At 51.4% G+C, this 26,593-nt stretch overlaps 1 protein-coding gene across 3 annotated transcripts in view; it reads left to right on the forward strand.

Annotated features, from left to right (window-relative positions):
- The window catches only part of SH3BP5 (SH3 domain binding protein 5), a 74,254-nt gene that overhangs the window by 43,378 nt on the left and 4,283 nt on the right, over positions 1 to 26,593 (forward strand). For all 3 annotated transcript variants that reach the window (XR_014139779.1, XM_081802129.1, XM_081802119.1), the window contains exons 4-7: positions 14,273 to 14,437; positions 22,041 to 22,171; positions 23,586 to 23,628; positions 24,362 to 24,581. Coding sequence is in view for 2 of the 3 variants with exons in the window: in XM_081802129.1 (XP_081658255.1) it covers positions 14,273 to 14,437; positions 22,041 to 22,171; positions 23,586 to 23,628; positions 24,362 to 24,581 (559 nt within the window). In the remaining variant the exon portion in view is untranslated. The remainder of the gene's footprint in view (positions 1 to 14,272; positions 14,438 to 22,040; positions 22,172 to 23,585; positions 23,629 to 24,361; positions 24,582 to 26,593) is intronic.

A 26,593-nucleotide genomic window follows, 5' to 3' on the forward strand; every position in this document is an offset into this window, starting at 1 on the left:
ACCCGGGAATACATTTTCTGAAGACCCACTGGGACCTGGGTTATATATCTTTTAGCTTGGAGGAGACAAGGTAGAGTGGAAGGGGGCATTATTTAGGTCTTGAGAGAATGGCATTCACGCCACACAATTCAGTGTCAACAGTAGACAGGTCATTGTTCAAGTGAGTTTTCACATCATGTAAATGGGCATTTCCAAGGACAGTTGTGCCCAGAGAGATATTAATCTGACTGTGTGAGCCACAGAAGGAAAAAAAAATCACAGGGTGCATTAAAAGATTGACCACAAGGGAGTTGTTTGTAGCTTATCATTGGTACCCTAGCTTGGTACCTTAATTAAACACATATTTCTTAAACAACTGCAGTCACGGGCCACTAGGCTAGGTTTTGGGAATTAAAAAAATTCAGTAACACAGCTCCTGCTCTTCTAAGGTTTCCTGGGTCACTGGTGATGCTGCTGTCGAGGTCATAGAAATTCCCTGCACTATGCAGAAAGGAGACGAGGTGGTTCCTGGCTCTTTTCTGCTGTCGCACCGACTCCAGGGGTCCTGGGTCTGGAGGACTGGCCAGGTGTCTCTCATCACATAGCATGTGGTGGTGACTCTGGTGTTGACCTGTCCTACTCTTTCCTCCCCTCCTTCATTTCCCTTCAGGGCCCCTCGGTGGGTTTCTCCCAGGCTTCCAGACCAAGAACAGAAAGCTCTGAGAACCTTTTTCCCAAGCATCCATTCCAGGTTGCCGAGTGAGTTAGTGTTAATGGAGGTCACTTCGTCTAGAATGAGTGTGTCTTCTGCCTGTGTTCACTCATGGGAGTGTGTGGGGTGCTGGCTGGTGGGAGACCAGTGCTGGCCGATAGAAGGAAGCTCTTCAATTGGGAACTTCTTTTTATGGATCCCAGCTCGGGGGGGGGCGGCGGGGAACGGGACCATCAACAGATGCTCCCATTTCTTTTATTTAGTGTCGCAGGGGTAGGAGGGATGTTAAGGACTTTGAACCCATTTATGTTAGTGGTTTTAGAAAGCAGCCTCCACATGGAGACAGGCGGAGCACAGCTAGCCTGTGTAAGTCTGGTTCGTGGCATGCGCAGCAGGCAGGCAGGTGGTGAGGAGGACGGGTGAAGCTCCGGCCAGCTCTGGAATCCAGAGTTCGCCTCCCTGTGGTGAGCTAACGGTCTCTCTCTCTGTCATAGGTTGTGCATGTCACCTTAGATTCGCTTCTGAATGTGATTTGAATTAGTTCTGAATGTGATTTGCAGGAGTTGGAGCCATTATTGTTTTGGGGACGGTGGGTATTTCCTGAACCAATCAACCGGAGACTGCTCATTAGTCTTCTTACCCATGTCAGCAGAGGGTGATCATGGCCCGCCTTGGCAAAATGGGCTGCAGGAGCCGGTGATGGGCAATATAACCTACGTGCCTGGGAGAGTGGCTTTGGGCGGGGATGTGTGTTCACCTCCATGCTAGTCTTTGTGAGTGGTAAGGTATAAACCACATTTCCTGCCCTCAAGAAGCTTTTGTTCTGCAAACTTCCGTGTGCCCCCTTGCTATTGGGCAGTTCAGGTCAGTCTGAATGAGTTCTCCGTCACGTGCTGGGAACTTATCAATGGGAGTTGAGAAAAGGGGGGAAACCTGTAAGTCCTAGAAGAATAGGACTGTTTACTCCAAGGAAGAGGCTGAGGGATGACAAGAACTTTTTTTTTTTTGACCTATGAAGTGTCCTAAGAAAGAAGATCTGATTGTTTAACAAATGGGTCCAGGATGCTGTAGTGAAAAAAGAATTCACAGAAGATGGGGTATTTGAGATGGGTTTTAAGGGATGTGTAGGAGTTCCCTTAGTGGAGACAAGGAGGAAGGGCGTGTGTTGCTGGCGGAGGGAATGGGACATAAAAAAGCAAGGAGTGTTGAAGGAACAGTGAGGGGTTCGGCCTCACTGGGTGGGTGGGAAGTGAGAACCTGGGCCTTGGCCTGATTGTGTTGGGGGTGGGGAGAGTGTTAGGGAGTGATGTCATCAGATGTGCACTTCAGAAAGATTACCAGGTGTCCTAAATGCAATTGTGTGAAACTAAATCAGTACTAGGTGGAGTTTCAGTTGGCTCTGTGAGATTGGAAGCTAGGAGACGAGTTGGAAAGTTTGTAAAATAATCCGGGTAAGAACCGAAGCTGGAAACATCTGCCGAGGTTTCCTTAGGGCACATTTGTTCCTCGGTGCAGAACTGGGGGTGCTGAGGGGGGTGCTTGGGCAGGGTTTGTCAAGCCTTTGGATGCTCTACAGAGAAAACCTCTTGGCCACAGGGCTCAGCAGAGTGGGTGTGCTGATGGCGTGGTGGAGATTGTTTACCGAACTGAGGGTGGCCCAGAGGGTCCTGTGATTTCTCATCCAGATCTAGGGAATCCGTTTTGTAAGCTTTACCACTGGAGAAGTGGAACAGTATGGGGCTCTCTGTGTGTGCTTTTCCTCCCCAGGTCACTGGAATCAGAGGGCTTGGGTTTGAGTCTGTCTGTCTAGCGTGTGACCTTGGACCAGTTCCTTAACCTCCATTTCTTTGGATGTAAAATGGGTACAATAATAACTTAACCCAGCAGGGCTGTAGGCTACAGTCCTGGGTGCGGGGGCACCTGGAACACTGTAGGATTTAATAAACACGCCTGCCCCAGTTCCTTTGTCCTTCCTCTCTCAGAGCGGTGGAAGTGGGGTGCAGGGAGGGGCAAGACTTAGCCAGGTCCCTGCAGTTGGATTTCAGCCGCCTTGCAAGTGCTTTGTGGCAAGTGAGCATATGTATTTTTTCTTCTCTGTCTCTGCCAGAGACCGAGAAAGAGCTGAGGGCTTTAAGTCATAGAAGAAGAGACGTAGAACTTGTGGACACCTGGAGTGGTTTGGCCACTCACTAATAGGGTGTTGGGACCCCCACGTTTTGATGCATCTCAAATATGGGCAGGGTGGGCTCTGAGAGCTCGGGCGCCCTTGCAGTCTTGGAGACCTGTTCTTGCTTAGACAACATGCTGACTTTTAACTTTCCCTCCTCGGCAATCTCACTGGTATTTCTTTGGTTTGACTTATTATTTCGCTTAAATTTTGCCTTTAGTGAGGACAACTTTTGACAGATACCTTTGGTTTCTCCATGCTTTCAGTGAGTAGCGTTTTCTTGAGTTTTGTGATTATGTGGCAGGTAAATAGGTCTTCAAAAAACATTTCTTGACCACTTTATATGATGGAATATTGCAAGTATATAGCAAGGCAGAGAGAATAATCAGCGACCTCTCTGTACCCATCACCGGCATCAGCAACCAACGTCTTGCCAATCACATCTTCTCTTCTCTCCGGTGTTCTTATTTTAAAACTATTTAGATATCGTATAACTTCAACCATAAATACGTATTTTATCTCTCATAGATAAAAACCTCTAAGAGGTCACATTTTCATACCTGAGAAAATTAAAGTTCTTGTAATATCCTCCAGTACCCAGTCCTTCTTCAGATTTGCCCAGCTGTATTAAAAATGTGTTTCTTACTATTGGTTTAAAGCAGTTGACCTGACACAGCCGTTCTATGTTGACTTGACAGTGTGGGCTTCCCCTTTGCCCTTGCATTATGCTCTTGCCCAACCCAGGGACATGGTTTTGAGTTTACAGAAAGAACTCTGATAGACAAAGAGCAAAATGATAGCTGACTGAGAAGCGCCTCAAGAAGCAATTTTATTAACTTCATATTTTGGAAGGTTTGCAAACATACACAGTAAAGATGCTGATGGCAGAAGCGAAATCGCTCAGTGGTTAACTTGTCTGCTGCCTGACTGTTTGCACCTGTTGAAGCCAGACACCACGTTACGGAATGACCTTGTGAGCCCTGCTGTAATTATGTATCCTCAGTGCTGAAAGCAAGGCTCCCTGGGAGTTAGCAGAGGCCTTGGCATTCCAGTCTGAGAAGTCTAATGACTTGTTCAAGGTTGTAGACCCAAGACAATGGCCATGGTGGGTGCTAGGAATAGACCCTGTTGCTCCCCGTTCTCCGGACGTAGTGCGCTGCTTCGCTGTGGCCCAGCTGTGCTGTGCAATCAGCTCCGGGCTGTGCAGGGCTCCAGAGGGTTTCTTTTGTTGGCACTGTGGTCTGTTAAGAGCTGGGGTCCCCAGGGGTTGGAGAGCTGCAAGGGCGGACCTGGTTGCGCACCTGGTGTTGGAGGCGCATCTCTGGGCAGAGCGGCCCCTGGAGTTGCTGGTGACTCTGCGCACGGTTGCCGGTAGAGAGGGCAGTGCCCACAGGAGCAGAGCGCAGCGCGAGGGCGAGGGCCGGCCACCGGGTCCTCCCCTGGAGGGGAAGGCAAGAAGTCGGGGATCAGAGCTTTGCTCCAGGGGCGCCTCATGGCTGCTGGCCTTTGACTCCCCGGCTGTGGCCGAGGGGAGGGAGATGCTGTCCCCGGTTCGGGCATCCCGGTTCCTCCGCCCACCTCTCGGCTTCCTCATCCTCCCCACAGGAAACAGCGGCTCCTGACTGACGCAAAGAACTGTCGAGAGAGGGGCGCCTGGGTGGCCCAGTCGGTTAAGCGTCTGCCTTCGGCTCAGGTCATGATCCCGGGGTCCTGGGATCGAGCCCCACATCGGGGTCCCTGCTCAGTGGGAAGCCTGCTTCTCCCTCTCCTACTCCCCCTGCTTGTGTCCCCTCTCTCGCTGTGTCTCTCTCTGTCAAATAAATCTTAAAAAAAACCAAAAAAAACTGTCGATACGGAGTCTGTGGATTCCCCCCAGGTGCGCTCTTCTGGCCCCCTCGCCTCCCCACCGCCCTGCAGGGTGAAGCAGCACTCTCCACCCATTCAAGATGCAGGGCGGTGATCAGGCCTTGTGTCGTGGCCTGTTGTGGCCCGGGTCCACCTTGTGTTTCCCTGGAAAGGATGCAGTGGCTTCCGTGGTTGGTGTGTGTGTGTCTCTGGCCTTCAGACTGGGCGATGCTGATGCTTTGTGTGTCCTGGGAATGACAGTGGGCGGTGGGTGGGGGGGTGGGGAGGCAGAGAGGGAGATACATTTGGATGGACTTGCAGAGAGGAAGGTCAAGCCATGCTGAATTTGAGGAAACCCTCCACAGCAGAGGAACTCTGCATTTGCACATGTTCGAAGAATTTAAGAGATGGGGTATGTGACTTATGCCCTTGAGTGGGCCATCTTACTTGTTAGGCTCTTGAATTTTCTTGCATGAAAGAAAACAATTGGTTTACGTTGCTTCCATCTCCTTGGGCCCGAAGACTCGGTGACTTGATTCTGTGGAGCAGGGATCCGGTGTGGTGGTGGCGCCTGGGATCTGTTGGGTCACGCGGGCTGACATTGGGCATTGCTGCTATCCCTTGCCTCAGGCTCTGCCTCGAGCCCAGCCCCAAACTCCTGCCAGCTGGTCGTTCTGTAGCCAGCAGATGCTGCGCCCAGCCAGCGTGTGTGTGTGAGAACAAGAGGAAGCCCAAGGAGGAAGTGGGTGTCATCCTTCTAGCTGGGGTGGGTGGGGAAGGCTGGACACCTGTCGCGTCCCTGCAGCAACAGAAAGGATTTGATTTGGGGGCCTGCCAGGGTGTGCCGTGCATGGCTGACAGGCCGTGTAAGCCACTGATAGTTGAATGGGGTAGGAGTGTGTGGAGGGATTAGAGACCTGCACTCGGGGACAGGCTCTGACATGCTGATTTGGACTAAGTAGCCCCTGGTGCCCTGGGGAGGTACAAGGCCTGTGCCTTTCTCCTGCCAGAAGCTTTTGGCCAAACTGGGGAGATTTGGTAGGGTGACAAATGTGCCAACCTAAAGCAGGGGGACAAGTGGCCCATAAGTGCATCAGGACGCCCTTGGGTCTGATGCGGATGTGTATGCTTGCGTCCAGAGGTGAGTTGCAGGCTGATGCCTGGCATGGAAGACAAGCCAAGGTGGACTCCATCCTGGATGAACCTCCCCAAAGCACCCCCGGCTGAAACCCTGGACTTAGACCCCACCCTGGTCAGTGTGAGGCCCTGGATGACCATGGGGAGGGGGAGATGGTCCTGCCAGAAACAGGGTCCCAGCATCCTATTGGGTGCCTGGGCCTTCCTCACATCCAAGGTCTTGCCACAGTGTATCTTCCAGGTTCCTTTATGATAGGTTTTTAAATGTATGATTATTAATCATCTAAGGCAGGAATGTAGATGCTGTTTTAATGAGCACAGCAAGTTCAAGACTATGGATGGTAGCTGAGATCTTCTGTCGCCCTTCATTTCAGGGTTGCACGGTATCTAGGCCAGTGCCGTCCGGTAGGACTCTCCGTGACGTTGGAAACATTCTGTATCTGCACTGCCCAGTACGGGAGCCACGAGCCACATGTGGCCACGGAGCACTTGAAATGTGGCTAAGGTGACTGAGAAACTGACAATTTATTGCATTGAAATGAATGTAAATGTAAATAAACACATGTGGCTAGTGCCTCCCGTATTAGACAGTGCAGTTCTAGAAAACCCTGAGTGGGTAATTGCAAACGATAACGTTTGTTTTCTTTTTTACTTTGTATTATAGAAGCTTTCAAATACAAAGCTAGAGTGAATAATGTAACAGAGCCCTGTATATTCTTCGTCCAGCTTCTACGGTGATTAAGCCTTGGCCAATCTTACCCTCCACCCCCGCCCCAGCTCTCCCCTCTGGCTATGTTGTTTTGAACATAGATAATAGCTTTTTAATTTTATATTTTTAAACAGCTCATATTTAACCTCAGGACAGAGCTTGATCTGATCTTGATTCTTCTAATCCCGTGAGGCTCCTTTGACCCCGGGATCTCTTCAAGAGCTTTGCGGCCTGTCCTCTGAAACAGCTGCGGGCCCTATGTTCTGTCTCCGAACCACTCACAGTCTTCTCATGATTTTCACAGATACACATCATGGACCTTTTATTTAATTTAGAATCTATATCATTTATTCTATCCTGTATTACGCAGCTTACTGTTAACTGATAATGGCTCATCCTGTACGTGGTACTAGTTGGGACTGAATGAAAATTGTCCCATACGCTGAGCAGATTTTTAGCTGCGTACAGAATTGCTCCAGGAAAATTGAGTTTGAGAGAAATAATGAAAAGCTCCGTGGAACAAGCTGTAATTAGTAAAGTGTGATATGGATGAAACTGTTCAGTGAATCAAATCTATTGAAGTGGAAAAGAACAGATTCTAATAAAAATAACTTTGACTAAAGAAAAATGAAAAAAAATTAGAAATGCTGGAGATGAAAAATGATCAAGGAACTGAATGGGCCTAATGGAATTTTCTCTAGAAAATGCTTTCAAATGAAAATGTATCTACTCTGGGGTAATTCTGATTAAAATGTTTGTATCCAAAACATTCTCGGGAGCCAAACGACCCCATCAAAATGGCTGGCTCCTATCTCTGGCCACCCTTCGGTTAACCTCAGACAGAAGTTTGAAGGGGATGTGGAAGGGTTGGAAGGGTTCAGTATTGAGAGGCTCAGTCTGTCTGGCAGCGGCTGATGATTGGATTGCCCAGAATACACGCAAAAAACTAGAGCTTGAATCACACAGAGAATGGATACCCCTGTCTGTTGTCCCCTTTGATGTTCATCCCGGACATGCCTCCCTCACTGAGGCCAGAGGGGGGTTTGAGCGTGCCTCAAAGGTTTTGGTTTCCTCAGATGGCCCAGAGAGGAGTCTGGGACTTTTCTTCATGAGCTTCTGGCTGGAAGATGCATTCTTTCCAGCAGCACAGACAACATTCACTATAAAGAGGCAAGGACAAAGTTGTATCCAGTTTACAAAGAGAAAAGCGAAAAAGCAAGGACAGAGGGTCCCCTGCCAACAGTTGCTCAGTGCGGCGACTGTGTCCTGATGCCCGTGGGCTTTGGGGCCAGCCCAGCCCGAGCACTGACCCAGCAGGAGAAGCTGGGCCTCCTTTTCCTCGGTGCCCTGCGGCCCCATGTTTGAGGAAGGGTTGTCGCCGACCTCCTGCTCTGGGCAGCCTCTGCTTCCCCCCAGGCAGGCGTCTTTCCCACCGTCTTTAGAAAAAAGTGGGGCACCCCAAAGTCTTCCTTTTCACGCGCGAGCCTTCCAGGGGTTTCTGGAAGACCGGGTTGCTCTGTAATTGCTTCCACTCCCAGGAGGCCCTGCACCTGGAATGGGTGTGTGATTTTGACAGATGCTTCCCTGCGTCTCTTCCATCCTCCTCGCTCCTCTGTGAGGGGGACCCAAATTGTTCCCAAGAGCAGATAAGGAAACAGTGTTGGGCCGTAGGAGAAGTTGAGCTCGGAAGCATTCAGGATCAGCTTGGGGACTCTGCTGTCCGCACGCTGGCTCCTCACTGTGAGCACACTGCTGGGACAGCGGTGGCCGGCTCCTTGCATGCGCTCTGCGAGGAGCCCCGTGCTGTCCTTGTGGTTGACCTCTTTTCTCCCTGCACGCCCCCTGCCTATTTGGATCTGTGTAGCAGTGGCCGGCGTGGCCTTGATTCGGGTGCAGGGGTAAGAGCGAACTTAGCTTGACCTCTTTGTGAGGAATTTGTAGCCCCAGCAGGTGGTATTTAATAGAAATCGACAACGAAGGCTCAGGCTTTGAGCCTTGACCTCACCTTTGTTAACTGTGTGATCTGGGGCAATTTATTTAACCTCTCTGAGTGTTGGTCTCCTTTATAAAGTAGGGATGATAATTGGACTGAGCTCATAGCGGAATTTTGAGATTGAAATGAGGCACTGTACTCAGAACACCTCTCAGATGTTATCTGACTCCGGATAAATGCTCAAACAGTACCTGCCATCATTACTGTCTTATAACCATCTGTCTCCATCCTTTGGGGTTTGCTAGTACCCAGGTACAAGACTGGTCTCATCGTGGGGCTGTTCTCCGTAACCTGGAGCCGCCCCCAGCTGGAGCATGGCTTTGGGGAGCCATGTGTGACAAGACTCCTTTCCAGTTTCCTTAGCTGCCTAGCTGGTACGTCATTGTCCCCCTGCATGAGCCGCAGGTGGGAGGCAGCAGTCCCCCACACACTTTGAATTCTTATCTCATCTTTGGCCCCCCGAGCAGCTCTTCTTGCTGTGTATTAGTTACAAGTAGACTGTCCAATCATCCAATGCTTATGTCCTTGCCAAAGTTATGCAGGTTGGAGGTAGAGTGGTGGTAAGTGATGGAGAGATACCATCCAGTTTCCATGGGTCAAGGGTAGACTGAAGCCTCGTATTAGAGGTAGAGCAGAAATAGCCACGTTTAGGGGTCAGCGGCTCTGGTTTCCTGGCTGTGGCCAGGCACTAAATAGCTGTGTGACATTCAGCAAGTTGTCTTGCGTTTCTGAGTCACCTTTTGAAAAATGAAGGCCTTGAACTGGTTGGTCTGGAAAGTTCCTTCTACCCCGACCCTTTGTTGCAACCAGTGCAAATGTCCAGATACTCTTCCTTCCTGAGCCCAAACATGGGCTGGGCCGGAAGTCTAGTGGACAGCCGGGATTGCAGCCTCTCCCTTCTCCTGGCGGACCTCTCCACTCCATTCCCCCCTCCCCTCATTGGTGACACCGTGGAACACTCACACGTGTGAGGCCCTCATAGTCACAGCTGGCCGCAGGCCAGTCTAATGAAAGTCACTTAGCAAATTCATTCATGAACAGCCTTTTAAAATTCTTTCCGGAGAGCTGTTTCCATAAAAGTCATTAGTATCCATGAGTCATGAAGATGTTCGAAGTTTTCCTGTGTTGCATCTTAGAGCTAAAACCCAGCTCCCCCCACATTTACCTCATCAGTACTCTTCTAAGCAGACCCTCAGCCCTTCAGTTTGCTAACTGGGTTTCTCTGTCTGATTTGTGCACACCGGGAGTAATATATTAATACTAGGGCTTGGGTCGTTTTTTAGAGTTTGAAGGTAAAACTTGTTGGCATTGGTTGTGCCCAAGATTTCTGGGTGTCCTCCTTCATACACCAGTGAGAACCAGCTAGCCAGCCCCTGTTGGAATTGCTAAGTCAGCTTCTGATTTTGGGGTCATGTGTCCCATTATGACACTGGGAAGCAATCTCGGAGTTAACCCTCCCCAGTTAGATGTGTGTGTAAACTCACGGATGCCTCCTGTCTTTCCATGACCTAGCCTGGTGCCGACACCCTCTCTTTTGCCGGGTCTTCCCTGGGAAAACTTTGACAAATCATTCTCTCTTCCCTACGGTCCCACAGCACTTTACACCTCTGTTGCTGTCAGAATCTATCTTGTATCGAACGTGTCTATTCTCCCGACTGAATTGGAACCCCTAATATTGGGGTGGGCCCCTCCCCTCCAGAGATTAGTCTCCAGGAGGTTCCTGGAGCAAGGGTACGATAGAATGCTCCCTCCCCTTGTGTGTACACCAGCCTGGTCCTTCCTTGTGAAGGACCAGGTTTTAGAAAATGTTTGATGAAATGCCTTACGAAGAGGCCATGAGCTCTGGGATTATTTAGGAATCTCCAAAAGGTTGGTTCCTCAGGTTTATTAGTAGTAAAACGGGCTGGGAGCAGCCAGAAAGAAGTTGAATTGAGATTCAGGGTGCCTGGGTGGCTCAGTTGTTGGGTGTCTGCCTTCAGCTTGGGTCATGATCCCGGGGTCCTGGGATTGGGCCCCTCGTCGGGCTCCCTGCTCAGCGGGAGGCCTGCTTCCCCCTCCCACTTCCCCTGCTTGTGTTCCCTCTCCTGCTCTCTCTCTCTCTCTGTCAAATAAATAAATAAAATCTTAAAAAAAAGAAAAGAAAAGAAAAAGAAGTTGAGGGAGATTCGACCAGTCTATGCTAGTTGCTGTAGTCACTTCGGTCAGGTTTGTAGAATAGTTCAGCTGTAGAGAGGGGAAGATGTATTATCGTTTAGGTTTAGATTTGGCTGAATTTAACAGAAAACTGGCTTAAACGTGAGCCTTTATTTTTTCTGTCATTTAGAAATTCCTGAGGTAGACAATCCTAACTTACTTTTCCTCTATCCTTAGGAGGGTTGCCTCATGACCCAAAATGGCTGTTGAAGCACCAGCCATTGTGTTAATATCACAAATGGAAATACAAAGCAGTCCTCTTGGAAGGCTCACTCAATGTCCATTTATATCTCATTAGCTGGAAGTTAGAAGGGCACTAGCTATCTTCACAGCTGGGAAGTAGGGATTTTAGCTGGCACATTGCCTCACCCTGGGACATACAGGCTCTCTTCCCAGGAAAGATGAAGTAAAGAGCCCCCCAATACTTACTTGAATGAATGAGTAGGTGGGCAAGTGATGGAGAGATGCCATCCGGTTTCTGTGGGTCAAAGGTTGACCGAAGCCTCATATTAGATCTTTGATATGACAAGGCAGGGACGTTTCTGATACTACCGTACAGGAGCGAAGGAGCCTCGTGGAAAATTCAGACACTCAACAGACCTGACAGAGAGCATGTTCTTCTAAAGGCTCCTTCAGATGGGACTCCTTTACCCCCGTCTTTTTTTTTTTTTAAAGATTTTATTTATTTATTTGAGAGAGAGAATGAGAGACAGCACAAGAGGGAAGAGGGTCAGAGGGAGAAGCAGACTCCCTGCCGAGCAGGGAGCCCGATGCGGGACTCGATCCTGGGACTCCAGGATCATGACCTGAGCCGAAGGCAGTCGCTTAACCAACTGAGCCACCCAGGCGCCCTACCCCCGTCTTTGTAGAGATCTCTGGCTCCCTTATATGAACTCATCAGACGGAGATAGCAGGCGAAGAGGTGCTGGGTCTGTGGTAGAGCAACCATATCTCAGCTCTTTCTTTCGTTTGAAGAAAGAAAAGCTTCCTAATTCAAGCGGGGAGACCTGGGGGTAGAGAGTTTACCCTTAAATGTTGCTGAATTGAAATACTAAGATTTTTCTAAAAAACACAAATACAGGGGCGCCTGGGTGGCTCAGTTGGTTAGGCGACTGCCTTCGGCTTGGGTCATGATCCTGGAGTCCCGGGATCGAGTCCCGCATCGGGCTCCCTGCTCGGCGGGGAGTCTGCTTCTCCCTCTGACCCTCCTCCCTCTCACGCTGTCTCTCATTCTCTCTCTCTCAAATAAATAAATAAAATCTTTAAGAAAAAAAACAAAACAAAAAAAACCCCACAAATACACATCCCACCTTGGGAAATGTTAGAATCCTGTGGGATTAATTGTTTATTGTCTTCTGGTGTCGGTTCGAAGCTGGTAGGTGGTCTGTGGGGCAGGTGGGGGGGGCAGCTTAGAAGCGACAGGTGTCCGTGCTGCCCCACTTGCCCGGGGAGTGCAGCTAGGCAGGCGGAGGGCGCCACCCGGGCTGTTCTCTTACGGGACATCCACAGGCTGGCCTGGAGGCCCGGGGGCTGGAGCGGCGTGTCGTGCTGTCTTGTTACTGTGCGGTGGGTTGGCAGTTCTGCAGGGCCGGGCCCCGTGTCGCGGAGACGCACTTGCATGGCCATGTGGCCCGGGGCCACAGAGCAGTCCGCTGCAGGCAGGCCCTTGGGCTGCTGGTTGAAGCATTAGCCTGGTGTCATTCAGCTCCCACTCTTGATTCCTTTCGAAACTTTTTTTTTTTTTGATGGCACTATGCATATTTTTATTTTTTATTTTATTCTATTTTTATTTTTAATTCTAGTGTAGTTAACCTACAGTGTTATTTTAGTTTCAGGTGTACAATATAAAGATTCAACAATTCCATGCATTACTCAGTCTTCATCGTCTATCTTTTGAAACTTTGATCCCCGTCTTTGTCAAGGGCTCCCGCAGATACTGCGGTTTGCGAGGCTGCTTCCTCCTGGCCCCCCACTAGCCCTGCATTTTTCAGGTCATCTTGTCCTTCAGTCCTCCGTTCCGGATCATCCTCTTTTCAGAAGTAGCCCTGGATTCCCTCTCCTGGAAATAATTTGTCCTGCACACCCTCCTACTGTCCGTATCTCCCTCCCTCTTACGGCGCTCTGGGGCACAGCTCTGTGGGACAGACTTTGGATGTCCTCTCCATGCCTGTGTCTGTTCCCTGAGCAGATCATCCTCCCCGAGGGTAGGACACAGCATGTGTCTGCTGTTCAGAGTGGCACCCCTGCTGTTCCTCGCCTTGGGGGCTGGTGTGTTCCGAGTCTGTGAGTCTGTTTCAGTCCCCTTCACCGTCTTTGTCTTGTGGTTCTCCAGGACTTCCTGTAAGTCATGTGAGACTCACTTGGGCTGGATGGGGCCCCTGTTGTTCCCCTCTCTCCTGAGTCCCGGGGGCTACCCCGTGGATGTCCCCGGGGCTTGTGTAACTGCTCTGGTTGACCGAGGGTGGGTGGGTGGGACACTGCAGCGGGCCGGCGCTGTGCTCCGCTGGGAAGTTCAGAGTTGGGGCCGGAGGGTTTTGTTGCGGATTCCTGATGCACTCTCATGGGCCACTCTTGGGGGAGATGTGTTTACTGTCCAAAAGAAGTAGAATGTGAGCCAGCTATGTCATTTTAAATTTTCTGGTAGTTACAGTTTAAAAAAAAAAAAACACAGGTGAAATTCATTTTAATAAGATGGGTCTCTTTAACCAAGTACATCCAAAATCCTATTATTTCCTCATGTAACGTTATGAAAATTGAGATTGTTAACAATTCTACTAAGTCTTTAAAATCTGGGGTGCTCTACGCTCAGTGGATTAAGGACATTTCCGGTGCTTGCTAGCCACTCGTGACTGGTGGCGGTCTAACGTATGGTCTGCTTTGATTTCTGTGCCTTCTCCCACTTGACGTTCCTCGAAAGCGGGGGCGGTGTCGTTACTGTTCACTCCTTCCCCATCGCCGTTGGTGAGTGTGGATTGGGCGACGGCCTGGCTGGCAGAGTGACAGCGCGCTTAGTGGGACTTGCAGCACCTGGTATCCGGTCACAGCTCGGCTTCCCGCCAGCTCCGTGTGGCCTGGCTGAGTCCCTCGGGGCCACCTGTAGAACACAGTCGTTGGACTGATCTCCGGGGGCCCTTCTGGTTCTGACATGTTTGCACTGAGCCATGGATCCAGGCAGGGACGGCACTGGGGACCGCTGTATCTGTCCACCGTGGCCTCATTAGCAAATGAGAGCTCTGTGAAAGGCCACGGGTGGTCATACCTGTGGCTTGCCATCTCCAGCTCTGACCGAGAGCTGGTATATTTATCTGGGCTCTTGGGTCCTGGACTATGAAAATCATCTACTCGCCTATCTGGCGCGTGTCCCCTTGTCCAGCATTTACAAGGCCCTTCAGGTACCAGGCCTGTTCCCACTTGGAAAGGCGGAGATGGAATAGGCAGTTCCCAGCCCTCAGGAAGCTCATCTTTTGGAGGGTGTGATGGGCCCAGAGGGGGCCCCTGTCATTTCCTGAGGCCTCACCAGGGTTCTTTCTTGCACAGGCTCAGCTGGAAGCTCAGAAAGCCACGCAGGACTTCCAGAGGGCCACGGAGGTGCTCCGTGCAGCCAAGGAAACCATCTCCCTGGCTGAGCAGCGGCTGCTGGAGGATGACAAACGGCAGTTCGACTCAGCCTGGCAGGAGATGCTGAATCACGCCACCCAGAGGGTATGAGTCACTGCCGGGCGGGCCGGGGGTGGGGGGTGTGCCTGGGTCTCGAGCATGTGTCCGTGTGTGTGGGCATCGACATAGGGGGCCTCCCCCTTGTGGGTGGGGTGTGGGAGCATCCTTCACACTTCCCCTTGTCTGTGTGATCCAGACTACCCTCCTGGTCCTGATGAGCTCTGGGTGCGGTCCCCAAGCAGAGGAGACAGACTCCCAGGCTTGTTGCCTAGAAACGCTCGCTGAATGTCACAGGTTGCCTCTCCATGCGGTCTCTGCTGGCCTGGTACTAAGCCATTCTCAGAGTGACAGTCCCCCCGTCATGGGTATAGCTGTTTCTTCCCTGTGTCATTTGAGGTTTGTCTGGTTCAGATCATCCCTGAAGGTCTTGACTGTGGATTGGGCTTCACAGAGGGACCAGGTTATTTTCCAGGGCCTGTTCCCACTGAGTTCCAGGCGGAATGGCTGAGTATAGAATCCCAGATGGAAGACCTTGATTAACAGCCCCAAACCACGTGGGGCCTGGACTCAGGGTATGTGTGCTGTTAGCGGGACGGTAGGGGCCATGATAGATGAGACCAGAATCCAGTGGGCACTCAAGTCTGGCCTTCGGGCTGGGCCGGGCTGGGCCGGGCTGGGCTGGGATTCAAGCAGCCAGCATGGGAACGGGAAGTGGGCTGTGTATGATCTTTACCCCGATTTGACTCCTAGGTTTTGTGCCATTATCATTTGGCTTTTTACCAGCTCCCATGACCTGCTCTCTGACCACATTGCTCGGAATCAAGACAGCTGCTTGGCTCAGCTGGAGTTGTTACCTCTACCTAACTCCACTGGGTTCTAGGAGTCACACAGAATATTCTTGATACCTATCCCCTTCTCCGGGCTGATTTGCTGCAGGGTGATTGGGAGAGCTGACACGTGGCTTCGGCAGCTCCAACGAAGGCCTTAGATGGAGGGGTTGCAACCCCCCAGGTCTTGCCATCTGTGGGGCTAGAATAGAAAAGTCAGGAGTTAATGCCAGCAGCCTCTCCCTTTTCAGTGTCCCCTGCCACAGTGGCTCAAGTCCTACGGGATCTGATAATTAAAGATGGCCTTGCGCTTCCCTAAATAGAAAGCCTGACACACAAATGACTGAAGTCAAATCTTTGTACCATCTTCCCCTGAAGCCTGAGATACCTGGCCTGGCTCTGTGTGGCTTTGGGCCTCCTGCCCCCTAGTGGACGTGATGCTCAGTCAAACATGGGCTGGAATAGCTTTTCTGGGTCAGCCGGTGAAAAACCAAAGTAGAAGTTGGAAATTTACAAGCCACAGTTTGACCGATGTGGAAATGAACCCCCCCCTCCAAAAAAGTACATCCTTCCAAGAAATTGAAGTCCTGCTCTTCCTTTTTGTCCTCCTTCCACCCCAACTGGAGATCTAAATCAGCCTTAAGAAATCATTTCAGGAACGCCTGGGTGACTCAGTCGTTAAGCGTCTGCCTTCGGCTCAGGTCATGATCCCAGGGTCCCGGGATCGAGCCCCGCATCGGGCTCCCTGCTCAGCGGGAAGCCTGCTTCTCCCTCTCCCACTCCCCCCTGCTTGTTTTCCCTCTCTCGCTGTGTCTCTCTCTGTCAAATAAGTAAAATCTTAAAAAAAAAAAAAAAATCATTTCAGAAACTCTCTATTCTTTTTTTTTTTTAAGATTTTATTTATTAGAGAAAGAGAAAGCATGAGCAGGGGGAGGGGCAGAGGGAGAAGCAGGCTCCCCGCTGAGCAGGGAGCCTGATGGCGGGGCTCCATCCCAGGACCCCGGGATCATGACCCCAGCTGAAGACAGACGCTTAACACCTTAACACCCAGGCGCCCCTAATCTCTTCTTTAAAAAGGAACAAAACGTGTCTGTGCCTTTTTTAAACCTATTTTGTAAGTTCCAAGGCCCTAGTGTGGCTGGTGAGTGGTTGGTCAAGAAGAGGTGGTCCCCAGGACCTCCACACTGTACAACTCTTAGGAGCACCATTCGTATCATCCTCTTTGAGAGTGATGCTTTTTGGGGTGGTGCAGGGCACAACTAGGGGGGCTGTACAGGATGGCCCTCGGCCTCCTGAGATCACGTGGGCTCCGAAGGGCCTGGGGAGGGTCCTCTGATGTGTGCCCTCACTGAGGTCACTGGAGGTTTCTTGGTCATGGGGATAACCACTGTGTTCTGGGTCACAGGCCAGGATTTCCACCCTGGGGCTCCTGTTCTCTTCCCCACATTCCTTCATGGTTGCATAGGTTTGAACTGCTGAGGGAGAAGCAAAGTGGGAAACAGACACCAGCAAGAGACAGAGCTGGTGGCGGAGCCTTCCCCAACCATGTCCCGGCATTATTGAGAAACTTAGCCCAGAAGGGGGTGCACTGAATCTGATGGACGGTACAGACCCTTCTTTTGGGCTTGGCTGTGGATCTCCCTCTGGATTTAGCATTTCCCCAAATGGGGCTCGTGTTGCCTGCTCCCCACACCTCATGGGGCTGGCACACTCAGCCAGCTCTGGTTGATGAAGACAAGGAGGGGTACAGACTCTCTCCTGCCTTGTCTGACAACTGGATACTCCAGGAAGCCCGTTTCTTCAGAAGGGAGCTAGCTTCATCTCATCCTCTTCTTCCATAAAAAGCACCGCTTGATGATCTGGTCAGAGACCCAGAGCTCAGGAAGGTCCTGGCTGTCTTGAGGAAGCAGCAGTGGTTTGGGCTGCGTGTGATTCCCTCCGCGCTCCCCTCCCCCCGCCCCCGGGACAGTGGAGGAATACTGCAGTGAGTACCCTTGTTCCTTGTCTAAGGCTGTCGGTGTGTCCCCTTTGTTCCCTTCAGGCTTCTTATGGGGACGTTGGGCAGCCACACCCTAAAGCCATGGCTGACGCCAGCATTCAAGGAAACCGTAAGCAATGCCAGGAGTCCCAGTGTCCTCGGTTAGGCCACATGTAATGCCACAGACAGGACAAAGCGACAGTTCTCTGCTTGGGGCTGGGGTCACAGAGGGCCTTAGAAGCCGCAGTACGTGAGGCAGAGTGGCCGAGCAGGCTGAGCCTGCACTTGAGTGGCCTCCAGGGGACACAGGGCCTGGGGTCCCTGCTGCTCACTGCTTGGGGGCTTGGGCAGCAGAGGCCCCTCCAGCCTCGGCCATTTTGGCCTTGAAGCAGCCTTTGTGGGAAGGTGATCGCTTTTCATCAGATGGGAGAGGAGACGTGACGTCTGAGGGGAGAGGAATCGGCTCTTCTGATACCTGCCGAAGGAGAGCAGAGGGAGAAGGAGCTGGGACTTGGAAATGGAGAGGCGTGACCTGTTCATGAACAGGCAGCAGGCGGCCTCTGGAGAGGAAAGGGCACGGAGCCAGCCTCTCGTCCTGGGTGCGGGGATCCAAGGCCTGCCGAGGCCAGCTTCCCTGACGCCGCTGGCTATGCGCCTCCCGCCTCCCGCACGGCGGTGCGAAACCACCTCCGGGGGCCCCCTCGCCCAGGGGTGCAGCAGGATCCGAAAACAGCCTGAGCCAGTGACTGAGGTTCTGAGGAGACCACGAAACCGCCTTCCCTGGGGACAGGAGGGCCCCGATCTCGGCTCTGGGACGTCGAGGATGGTGGGGCAAGCGGGGAATGCCTCGGGGTTTGCAGAGGAGTTGGCAGAGCCGGAAGCCAAGGCTGCGAGGAGCCCTGCCGGGTGGGTGTCTTCTGGCCACTGCCGGCGATTCTGCTGGCCTGGGGCCCGGCCAGGAGGTTGTGCCAGCCCAGCCGGCGTACCCCTTCAGTGCCCGCGGGTCTCCAGGCAGGCCGGCCCCGCTGTTGGAGCATCTGCGGTGTGCGGCTGAGAGCAGGGTCCCCTGGGCTTTCAGGAGGCGGCCGGGCTGGCACTCCCAGACCCACATTTCTCTCTGTCCTGCTGACCCAGGAGGAGGGGCAGAGACCTGTGTCTTTCCCCGGATCCTGAGCACAGGCCGCTGCTGGCCTGCATGTGCCGCCTCCAGGGCCCGCTGCCCGCTTGCCGGCCCGGGCTCGTTGCCGCGGCTCTCCTGCAGCCGACCCCTCCGGTGCTGCTTCTGGCCGCTCAGGTCAGGCAGGCCTCAAACCTTGCCATCGGGCCCCGGCCGGCAGGTCAGCTCCAGGACGGGCCCTCTCTGGGGAGAAGGTTCTCGGCCATCCTGACAGAGTGCCGGACTCTGTTCCTGCTGGACGTGGTCATCTCCTTTGGGAGCCTTCCAGCTCCAGGGGGGGAGGCGGGAAGCTGAGTCCTGCATGCTCATCCCACCGGGGGTGGCAGATGGGGCTCTGGGACACGCGGATGCAGGGAAGGGCTGCAGCCTCTGCTGATAAAGCCCCCTTCAGCCAGCCGTGCTTCCTCCCTTCATGTCCGTTACCCTGGCTGCCCACCCTGAAGAGCCCGCCCACGAGCCACCTCTGCTGTCAAGCCCTCCTGACAGCCCCGACCCCATGCCGCCTTGAGTGGCGGCCACGGCTGCTGGCTCTCTCTGTGCCCGGGGGCGTCACCGGGGTGCCCTGTGCACACTGCAGGTGCTCACCGTGGATGACGATGATGGGGACAAAGAAAAGCCCGTTGCAGAGATTGGAGTCTGGACCAGATAGCGATCAAGCCAGGCCTGGAGGAGGGCAAGGGTAGCCCCGGGAGGCCCAGGGCGACGGCAGTGTGTACCCAGTTCTGAGTTGCACCTGCCAGTCTGGCTGCTCAGCCCAGCCTGTGGCTGCCTTGAGGCACTAAGGGACTTCCTTGTTGCTTTCTTCTGTGGCTTACTGGTGTTCTCTGTGGCTTCTGCCTTCCTGGGCTGCCCTGCCCTCCCTGCCCTGCCTTTCCTCACTACTGCTTGTGCCTGCTGCTGGCCTTCAGGTGGGGGTGCTCCTTGGTTACCATGCAACCAGTGACTTTCTCCCTGCTCAGTGACTTTCTCCCTGCAGGCGGAAAGAGGGATTGGGGGAGTTGGGAGTTGTGTGTATGTGGGGGTGCAGATTGAGATGGGAGATGGCCAGCATGGCCTGATAGGGGTGAAGCAGGGGACAGTGACAGGTGCGCCGCCTCCTCCTGGGTCTTCACTGGCAAGATTGCCAAGTGCTCAGAGCTTCCGGAGTGTTTAATTTCAGACAGACTTGGCTTCTTTCTGCAGACTAGGGGCTGAGATAGACGAGGGCCTGTGTGCAGCCGGTGTGGATCCTGCTTCTTGTGGGGACTCTTCCTGTTCCATAGCCATGAATCACAGCTTTTTATGAATTGGTCTATTTAAAATGCTTTCACGCCACTCCTTAAAGAGGAGCCCTGTGTCACATTCGATCATAATGCAACAGTTCTCCACCAATAGGCGGCTTCATCAGTCCCGTAAACTTGAGCTTTTGAGTTTTCAGGAAGGTCACGCCAGCAAATCCTTATTAATGCTTAAGATTTAAGACACGACTAAAGAGTTACTGCTGTTTCCCTAAGTGTCCAAGTATGGGATGGTTTTGTGTACTTCATTTCAAAATTGTGAAATCTTTGGTGTTTGAAGCAGAGGGAGAGGGTTTCTTAGCCCCTTGGGCTTGGCTGAGAAGTCACTTCAAGCACGTCACCTCACGTCAGCTGAGATCCGTTCCGTCGTACTTCCCTTCTGTGATACGGTTTTAATTCTGTTGTTTAAAAGTATCTCAGGCATCAAAGCCTTTGCTAAGATATATATATTCTTAAAAAGGTAAAAGCATAATTGGTAAATAACATTTGGAATGTTTTAGATTTATATTTATTTATATTTATATATTTAACTCCCTAATTAAGGAGGAGACTAGTAAGCTGTTGTAATTATTTCAAAGGAGAATTAAAACAGAATCAGGGATGCGGACATGAATTTGCAAGCATGCAGAATCGGTCAGTATTTACAGGGCGATCACTCACGGAACCCCTCTCCACTGGGGTGCAATTTGTCGTAACTTCCAGGATAAGAGTCATCTGTAGTACTGCCTGGGTTCTAATATGTACAGGGTTGTAAAACGGCTCCAAGACAGTGAGAGCCCAAGGTGACCTGGAAGGGTACTCTAACCAGGACACCCAGCAGGTTTTGATGCTCATTTGAGTCTTTCACCATTTTCCCTGACACTTAAAAAAAAAAAAAAAAATCCTTCTTACAAGTAAGTGCATAAATAAGCTCTCTCAGGGCCGACTGGCTATTGACTGGAGGGGAAGGGAGGGCATCAGCTGCCCCAAGCTAAAGGCATGGTGGTGCCTCCTGCTGGCGTCTGAGGGAGTGACCCCTGAGCTGGGGACCCTCCAGGCTCCTCTCCGGTGCTAGCCTGGCCTCGCCCCTGCCTCTCCAGTTCATCTGGTAACACGAGTGTGAGCTGTCACTAGAAGACGGGAAAGAACTGGCGAGTTGGTTACGTGGCCAAAACCTTCGTTTGTTTCCTTCCTCCTCTCTCCTCAAGGCAGGCCTTGTTCTGCTACTTTCTTTACGTGAGGGACGAAAGGACCATGATCTCCATGTGTCAGGGAATGCGCCTTTCAGCTGCCCCATCGACGGCCCCTGATTGTTGGTTATAAACTCATTTTTATTGAAATGTGCCCACCAGAATTTCCTGCCAGAACGCTGATGGGCGTCCTGGTCACGCATGTCTGTGAACCTCAGAATCTGATCCGAATGACTTTATATTCATGTGTTTAAATGGAAAGTTTGCCCTTCTGGATCCTAGATTCTTTTGTGCCCCCCTGGCTAATGCAGGGTATTTGGGAAAAGGCCAACAAGCTGACGTGGGGATTGACTGGCCCTTCCGATGCGGTCAGGCCTGGTTGTGCTAACTAGGTCTCCCCATTCCTCGATGTCCCTGCTGGTGCTGTTGGCCCATTTGCGTGCCCACCAGCCCCTGCGCCAAGGCAGGAGCCAAGGAGCCCACAGTGGCTACTTCGTGCCAGGAGCCCTGAGCAGAAGGAAGTGGACATCGATTGGAATCAGAGAATGTTTCACTTTTCTCTGATTTTTGCTTTTCCTTGTTTTCCTTCCCAGGCATTGCCATGGGAGGCTTAGCGGTTTCCTCTCACCTGACCAGACTTTTCCGAAACAGCTTAACAGAGAAAAGCGCTCCTCTTCTAGTTGGAATTTAGTCTAGTCTTAGTCTGTCCACTGATTTTCTCAAAGAATTTTTTTTTTTTTTTTTAAGATCTTATTTATTTGTTTGACAGAGACACAGCGAGAGAGGGAACACAAGCAGGGGGAGTGGGAGAGAGAAGCAGGCTTCCCCCCAAGCAGGGAGCCCGATGCGGGGCTCAATCCCAGGACCCTGGGATCATGACCTGAGCCGAAGGCAGATGCTTAACCAACTGAGCCACCCAGGCGCCCCACAAAGAGTATTTTTAAAAGTGATATAAGAAATACCCCAGGGCGCCTGGGTGGCTCAGTTGGTTAAGCGACTGCCTTCGGCTCGGGTCATGATCCTGGAGTCCCATGATCGAGTCCCGCATCGGGCTCCCTGCTCAGCGGAGAGTCTGCTTCTCCCTCTGACTCTGCCCTGTCTTGTGCGCTCTCTCATTCTCTCTCTCAAATAAATAAATAATCTTAAAAAGAAAGAAAGAAAGAAAGAAATACCCCTGCAAGGGACTGTCTGGCCAGGCTGACGTCTGCTGTCGTTTGTAGGTCATGGAGGCGGAGCAGACCAAGACGAGGAGCGAGCTGGTGCACAAGGAGACAGCGGCCGGGTACACCGCGGCCATGGGCCGCATGCGACAGCTGGAGAAGAAACTCAAGAGAGCCATCAGCAAGTCCAAGTGAGTCTGGGCGTGTGGGCCCCTGGTGCCGTGTGTGATGGTCCCCCTCTGGGGCATCTGCTCCACCCCTTACGTGCCATGTGCTCAGGGACCTGCCTCCTCAGAGCCCCCCACGTTGTGTATAACCCCCAGACGCAGGAAGGGTGGCTCCAGCTGTGCCCGACCTGGGAGACACAGAAAAAGGAATCTGAAAAGCACACCATCAGCTTGGCTCATTGGCTGGGGTCTGGGGCTGGGCTTTGGGAAACTCTGTGCCCTTGGCCCTGTGGTGGACAGGATGGACGAGCCGTGTCCTTCAGCTTAGCTGTCAGCATAACGGGGATGAGCTGTGTGCACAGTACACATTCTCTGTGGATCGGGAGCTGATGAAATGGTGCAAGACTGGTTTTAATGGAGGTTTTTGCAAGCTTTTCTCATGACTGCTATATATTTTTACACAGTTATGATCTTGGGGACAAGTCCCCTGCTTCATTCACGGTTGCTGGGCCTCTCCGAGCTTTTGTAGAGCTTCTCACAGGGAGTGAACAGCTCAAGAATGAAGCACTGGTCTATTCTTTTTTTTTTTTTTTAAAGATTTTATTTATTTATCTGAGACAGAGAGAATGAGAGAGAGAGAGCACATGAGAGGGGAGAGGGTCAGAGGGAGAAGCAGGCTCCTCGCTGAGCAGGGAGCCCGATGCGGGACTCGATCCAGGGACTCCAGGATCATGACCTGAGCCGAAGGCAGTCGCTTAACCAACTGAGCCACCCAGGCGCCCAGCACTGGTCTATTCTTAACGCTTGACACCAAAGTTCCTAAAAAGAGCCAGGGGCTTTTGACTGACCCAAAACGCGGGGACCAGTACAATGTTGGCATTTGTCCTCTCTCTTGCCCATAACCTGGCTGGGTCTGCAGACTGATACCTGTGGTCCTGGACAGAATCCAAGAGGACCAGTCCGAACCCCCAGCCTTTCGGAGAGGGAGGAATGGTGCTTCGCCCTTCCCCCGGTGACCCCAGCAGAGGAAGGTGCTGGAGGCAGCCCCTTCTCCAGCCTCCTCTGTTCTTCATTCTTGAGGGAGCCGATCTCCTCCTTGGGAGAAGGGGATCCGGGCTGCCTTGGCTGCTGGCCTTGAACAGCCTTCTAGAGAGGAAAGTGAACCAGGGTGCAAGGACCCCGGAATAAGTGTTCACGTGTGTGGGTTCTACAGATCTTGAGACGGGCCGCCCTTTGTCAGCTCAGCTCTGACTGGCACCAGTATCCATCAGGCTCCAGAGCTGCGAGTATCCTCTTCATCTCATGGCCTTGTCAGACTTTACTGCCTCCTGGACGGATGGCCTGCCACCCATAGCTCGTGCCCCTGGTACGCCCTGTGGTGTCCATTGGGGTCATTGTATTCGATCACCCTTACTGTTTTTCCTTGTGTCTTCCACAGGCCTTATTTTGAACTCAAGGCCAAGTACTACGTGCAGCTTGAGGTACGTGTGGCCTTCTGTGGCTTTGCTGTTGGTGGGATTTTCCTGCAAAGTCCCACTTTATGTGGTAGCGGGCTTGCACATGGCATATTTGCTACAAGAGGAGAATGGAGAGAGAAACACATTCTTTATTGAGTTTTCAGGCCTCAAAATGGTCTTGGTTGGGTCTTCAGTGGTCTCTGCGGTGTTCAGTCTGCCGTTCAGCTCCTTTCTGTACTGTACTGGGGCAGTGGTTCTCGGGGGTTCCTAAGACCAGCATCAGCATCGCCTAGGAAGTGCAGATTCCCAAGCCCCCTCCCCTCCACCCCAGATCTACTGAATTAGAAACTGCAGGTGTGAGCCCAGCCATCTGTTTTCAAGAGGCCCCCAGGGGATTCTGATGCACGGTCAAGTTTGAGAACCACAGTACAAGGGACCAAATGGCTAGAAAGTGGGACTTGTTTGTGAGTTTGACACCCATTCTTGTTTCTCTAGGATGGGGTTTGTTCTGCCAGTGCTAGTTTCTGGTTGTTAGCTTGAGTTTGTCACCTGGATGGGAGTTGGGGCTGGTGGGGGCTGCTTTTTTTATCTGGTGTGTGGATAGCTGGATAAGAGAAATCAGGCCATCAGGCATGTCTCGGGGAAGTCTTTGGAGTGGAGTGATGGGCAGAAACTGTGCTTGGACTTGTCATTCAAAAGCCTTGCAAGGCCAGTAGGGGTTACCTCCACTTACTGGGCCTCTCGTTCTCCTGACCAGCAACTGAAGAAGACCGTGGATGACCTGCAGGCCAAACTGGCCCTGGCGAAAGGCGAGTACAAGACGGCCCTGAAGAACCTGGAGATGATCTCAGACGAGATCCACGAGCGGCGACGCTCCAGTGCCATGGGGCCTCGGGGCTGCGGCGTGGGGGCTGAGGGCAGCGGCACGTCTGTGGAGGACCTGTCAGGGAGCAAGCCTGAGCCAGATGCCGTTTCTGGTGAGTTCTGGGGGTTGGTGTGCAAGTGGGAGACGACGCTTGTGTGCTCTGCTTCCAGGGCTGTCTCGCCATCATGGAAGGGTCTCAGAGTTGGGCAGGCCAGATAGGTGGCTGTTTCTCATGGCTTCCCACATTTTGTGGAACACTGTATTCATCAAGGTGCTACTTGAGTGTTCCTCAGAGTCAGGATTCTGTGGTGGGTGAGTTTGGAAAATGTTACACTTCCATCCTGGCATTCAGAGTACATATGAGAACATTCAGGGCTCTGAGAAGTACTGCAGGAAGGGAGAGTTGCCTAAGAATAGGGACTGTGCACACAGATTTGATTCAAATCCTGGCTCCCCCATAGTACATGATGTGGGCAAGGGCTCAACTCTGTTTCTTCACCTGTAAAGTGGGGAGTATGAGCACCTAATATCCACTGTGTAGAGGGGAGGTTGGGATTAAATGAAATAATGGCAGGCACCCAGAAGGTCTGAAAATAGTGGCTCTCTCTGGTATCTAACTGTGGAGACCTTTTTTCCCAGGGCCATCCCTTGGGAAACGGATATGTTTGCTGTGCCCCCCCCCCCCGCCTTTATCATTTTATTTTTTTCATCATGATAAGTATACTCTTTAATTCCCATCCCCTATCTCCTCCATCCCCCCCACTCCCCTCCCCTCTGGTAACCATCAGTTCTCTGTAGTTAAGTCTGTTTCTTGGGGGGTTTTTTTTTTTTTTCCCTTTGCTCATTTGTTTCTTAAATTCCACATGAGTGAAATCATATGGTATTTGTCTTTCTCTGACTTATTTTGCTTAGCATAATACTCTCTAGCTCCATCCACGTCATTGCCAATGGCAAGATTTCATTCTTTTTGATGGCTGCATAATATTCCATCATATATATAATATCTCACATCATCTTTATCCATTCATCCATTGGTGGACACTTGGGCTGCTTCCATATCTTGGCTGTTGTAAATAATGCTGCTATAAATATAGGGGTGCATGTGTCCCTTTGAATTAGTGTTTTTGTGTTTTGGGAGATAAATACCCAGTAGTACGATTCTTGGATCCTAGGGTAGTTCTATTTTTAACTTTTTGAGGAACCTCCATACTGTTTTCCACAGTGGCTGCACCAGTTTGCATTACCACCAACAGTGCACAAGTGCTCCTTTTTTTCCACGTCCTCGACAACACTTGTTTTTTGTGTTTTTGATTTTAGCCATTCTGACAGGCGTGAGATGATATCTCATTGCGGTTTTCATTCGTATTTCCCTGATGATGAGTGACGTTGAGCATCTTTTCATGTGTCTGTTGGCCATCTGTTAATGTCTTTGGAGAAATGTCTTTGCATCTCTTTGACCCATTTTTAATTGGACTATTTGTTTTTGTGTTGACTTGTATAAATTCTTTATATATTTTGGATGCTAACCCTTAATTGGATATTTCATTTGCAAATATCTTCTCCCATTCTGTAGGTTGCCTTTTAGTTTTGTTGATTTGTTTCCTTCACTGGGCAGAAGCTTATTTTGATGTAGTCCCAATAGTTTATTGCTTTGGTTTTCTTTGCCTCAGGAGACCTATCTTGAAAAATGCTGCTATAATCGATGTCAGAGAATTACTGCCTGTGCTCTCATCTAGGATTTTTATGGTTTCAGGTCTCACATTTAGGTCTTTAATCCATTTTGAGTTTTTCTTTGTGTATGGTGAAAGAAAATGGTCCAGTTTTCCCTTTAGGTTAATCAAAACCTTTCCAGCACTGTCTTTGCACACTTCCTTTATTCCCTTTTCTGTGGAATAATCCCTGTTGGTGCTCTCCCAAGGTCCTTCCTCCGGAGTTTTGAAATTCACTCAACAAATGTTTGCGTGCCAGGCCCAAAGTAAAGGAAAGGAAGCTAAAATTTGATTGTCAGTAATGTGTGAGGTACTCTAATACCCATCCTCTCATATGGAGAGGAACATGAAGCTCAGAGAGGTTAAGTAACCTGACCAAGGCTACACAGAAAGTAGTGGAGACAGGATCTGAATT

Source organism: Leptonychotes weddellii, chromosome 1, assembly GCF_054177405.1.
Source record: "Leptonychotes weddellii isolate Sample4059 chromosome 1, ASM5417740v2, whole genome shotgun sequence".
Lineage (NCBI taxonomy): Eukaryota > Metazoa > Chordata > Mammalia > Carnivora > Phocidae > Leptonychotes > Leptonychotes weddellii.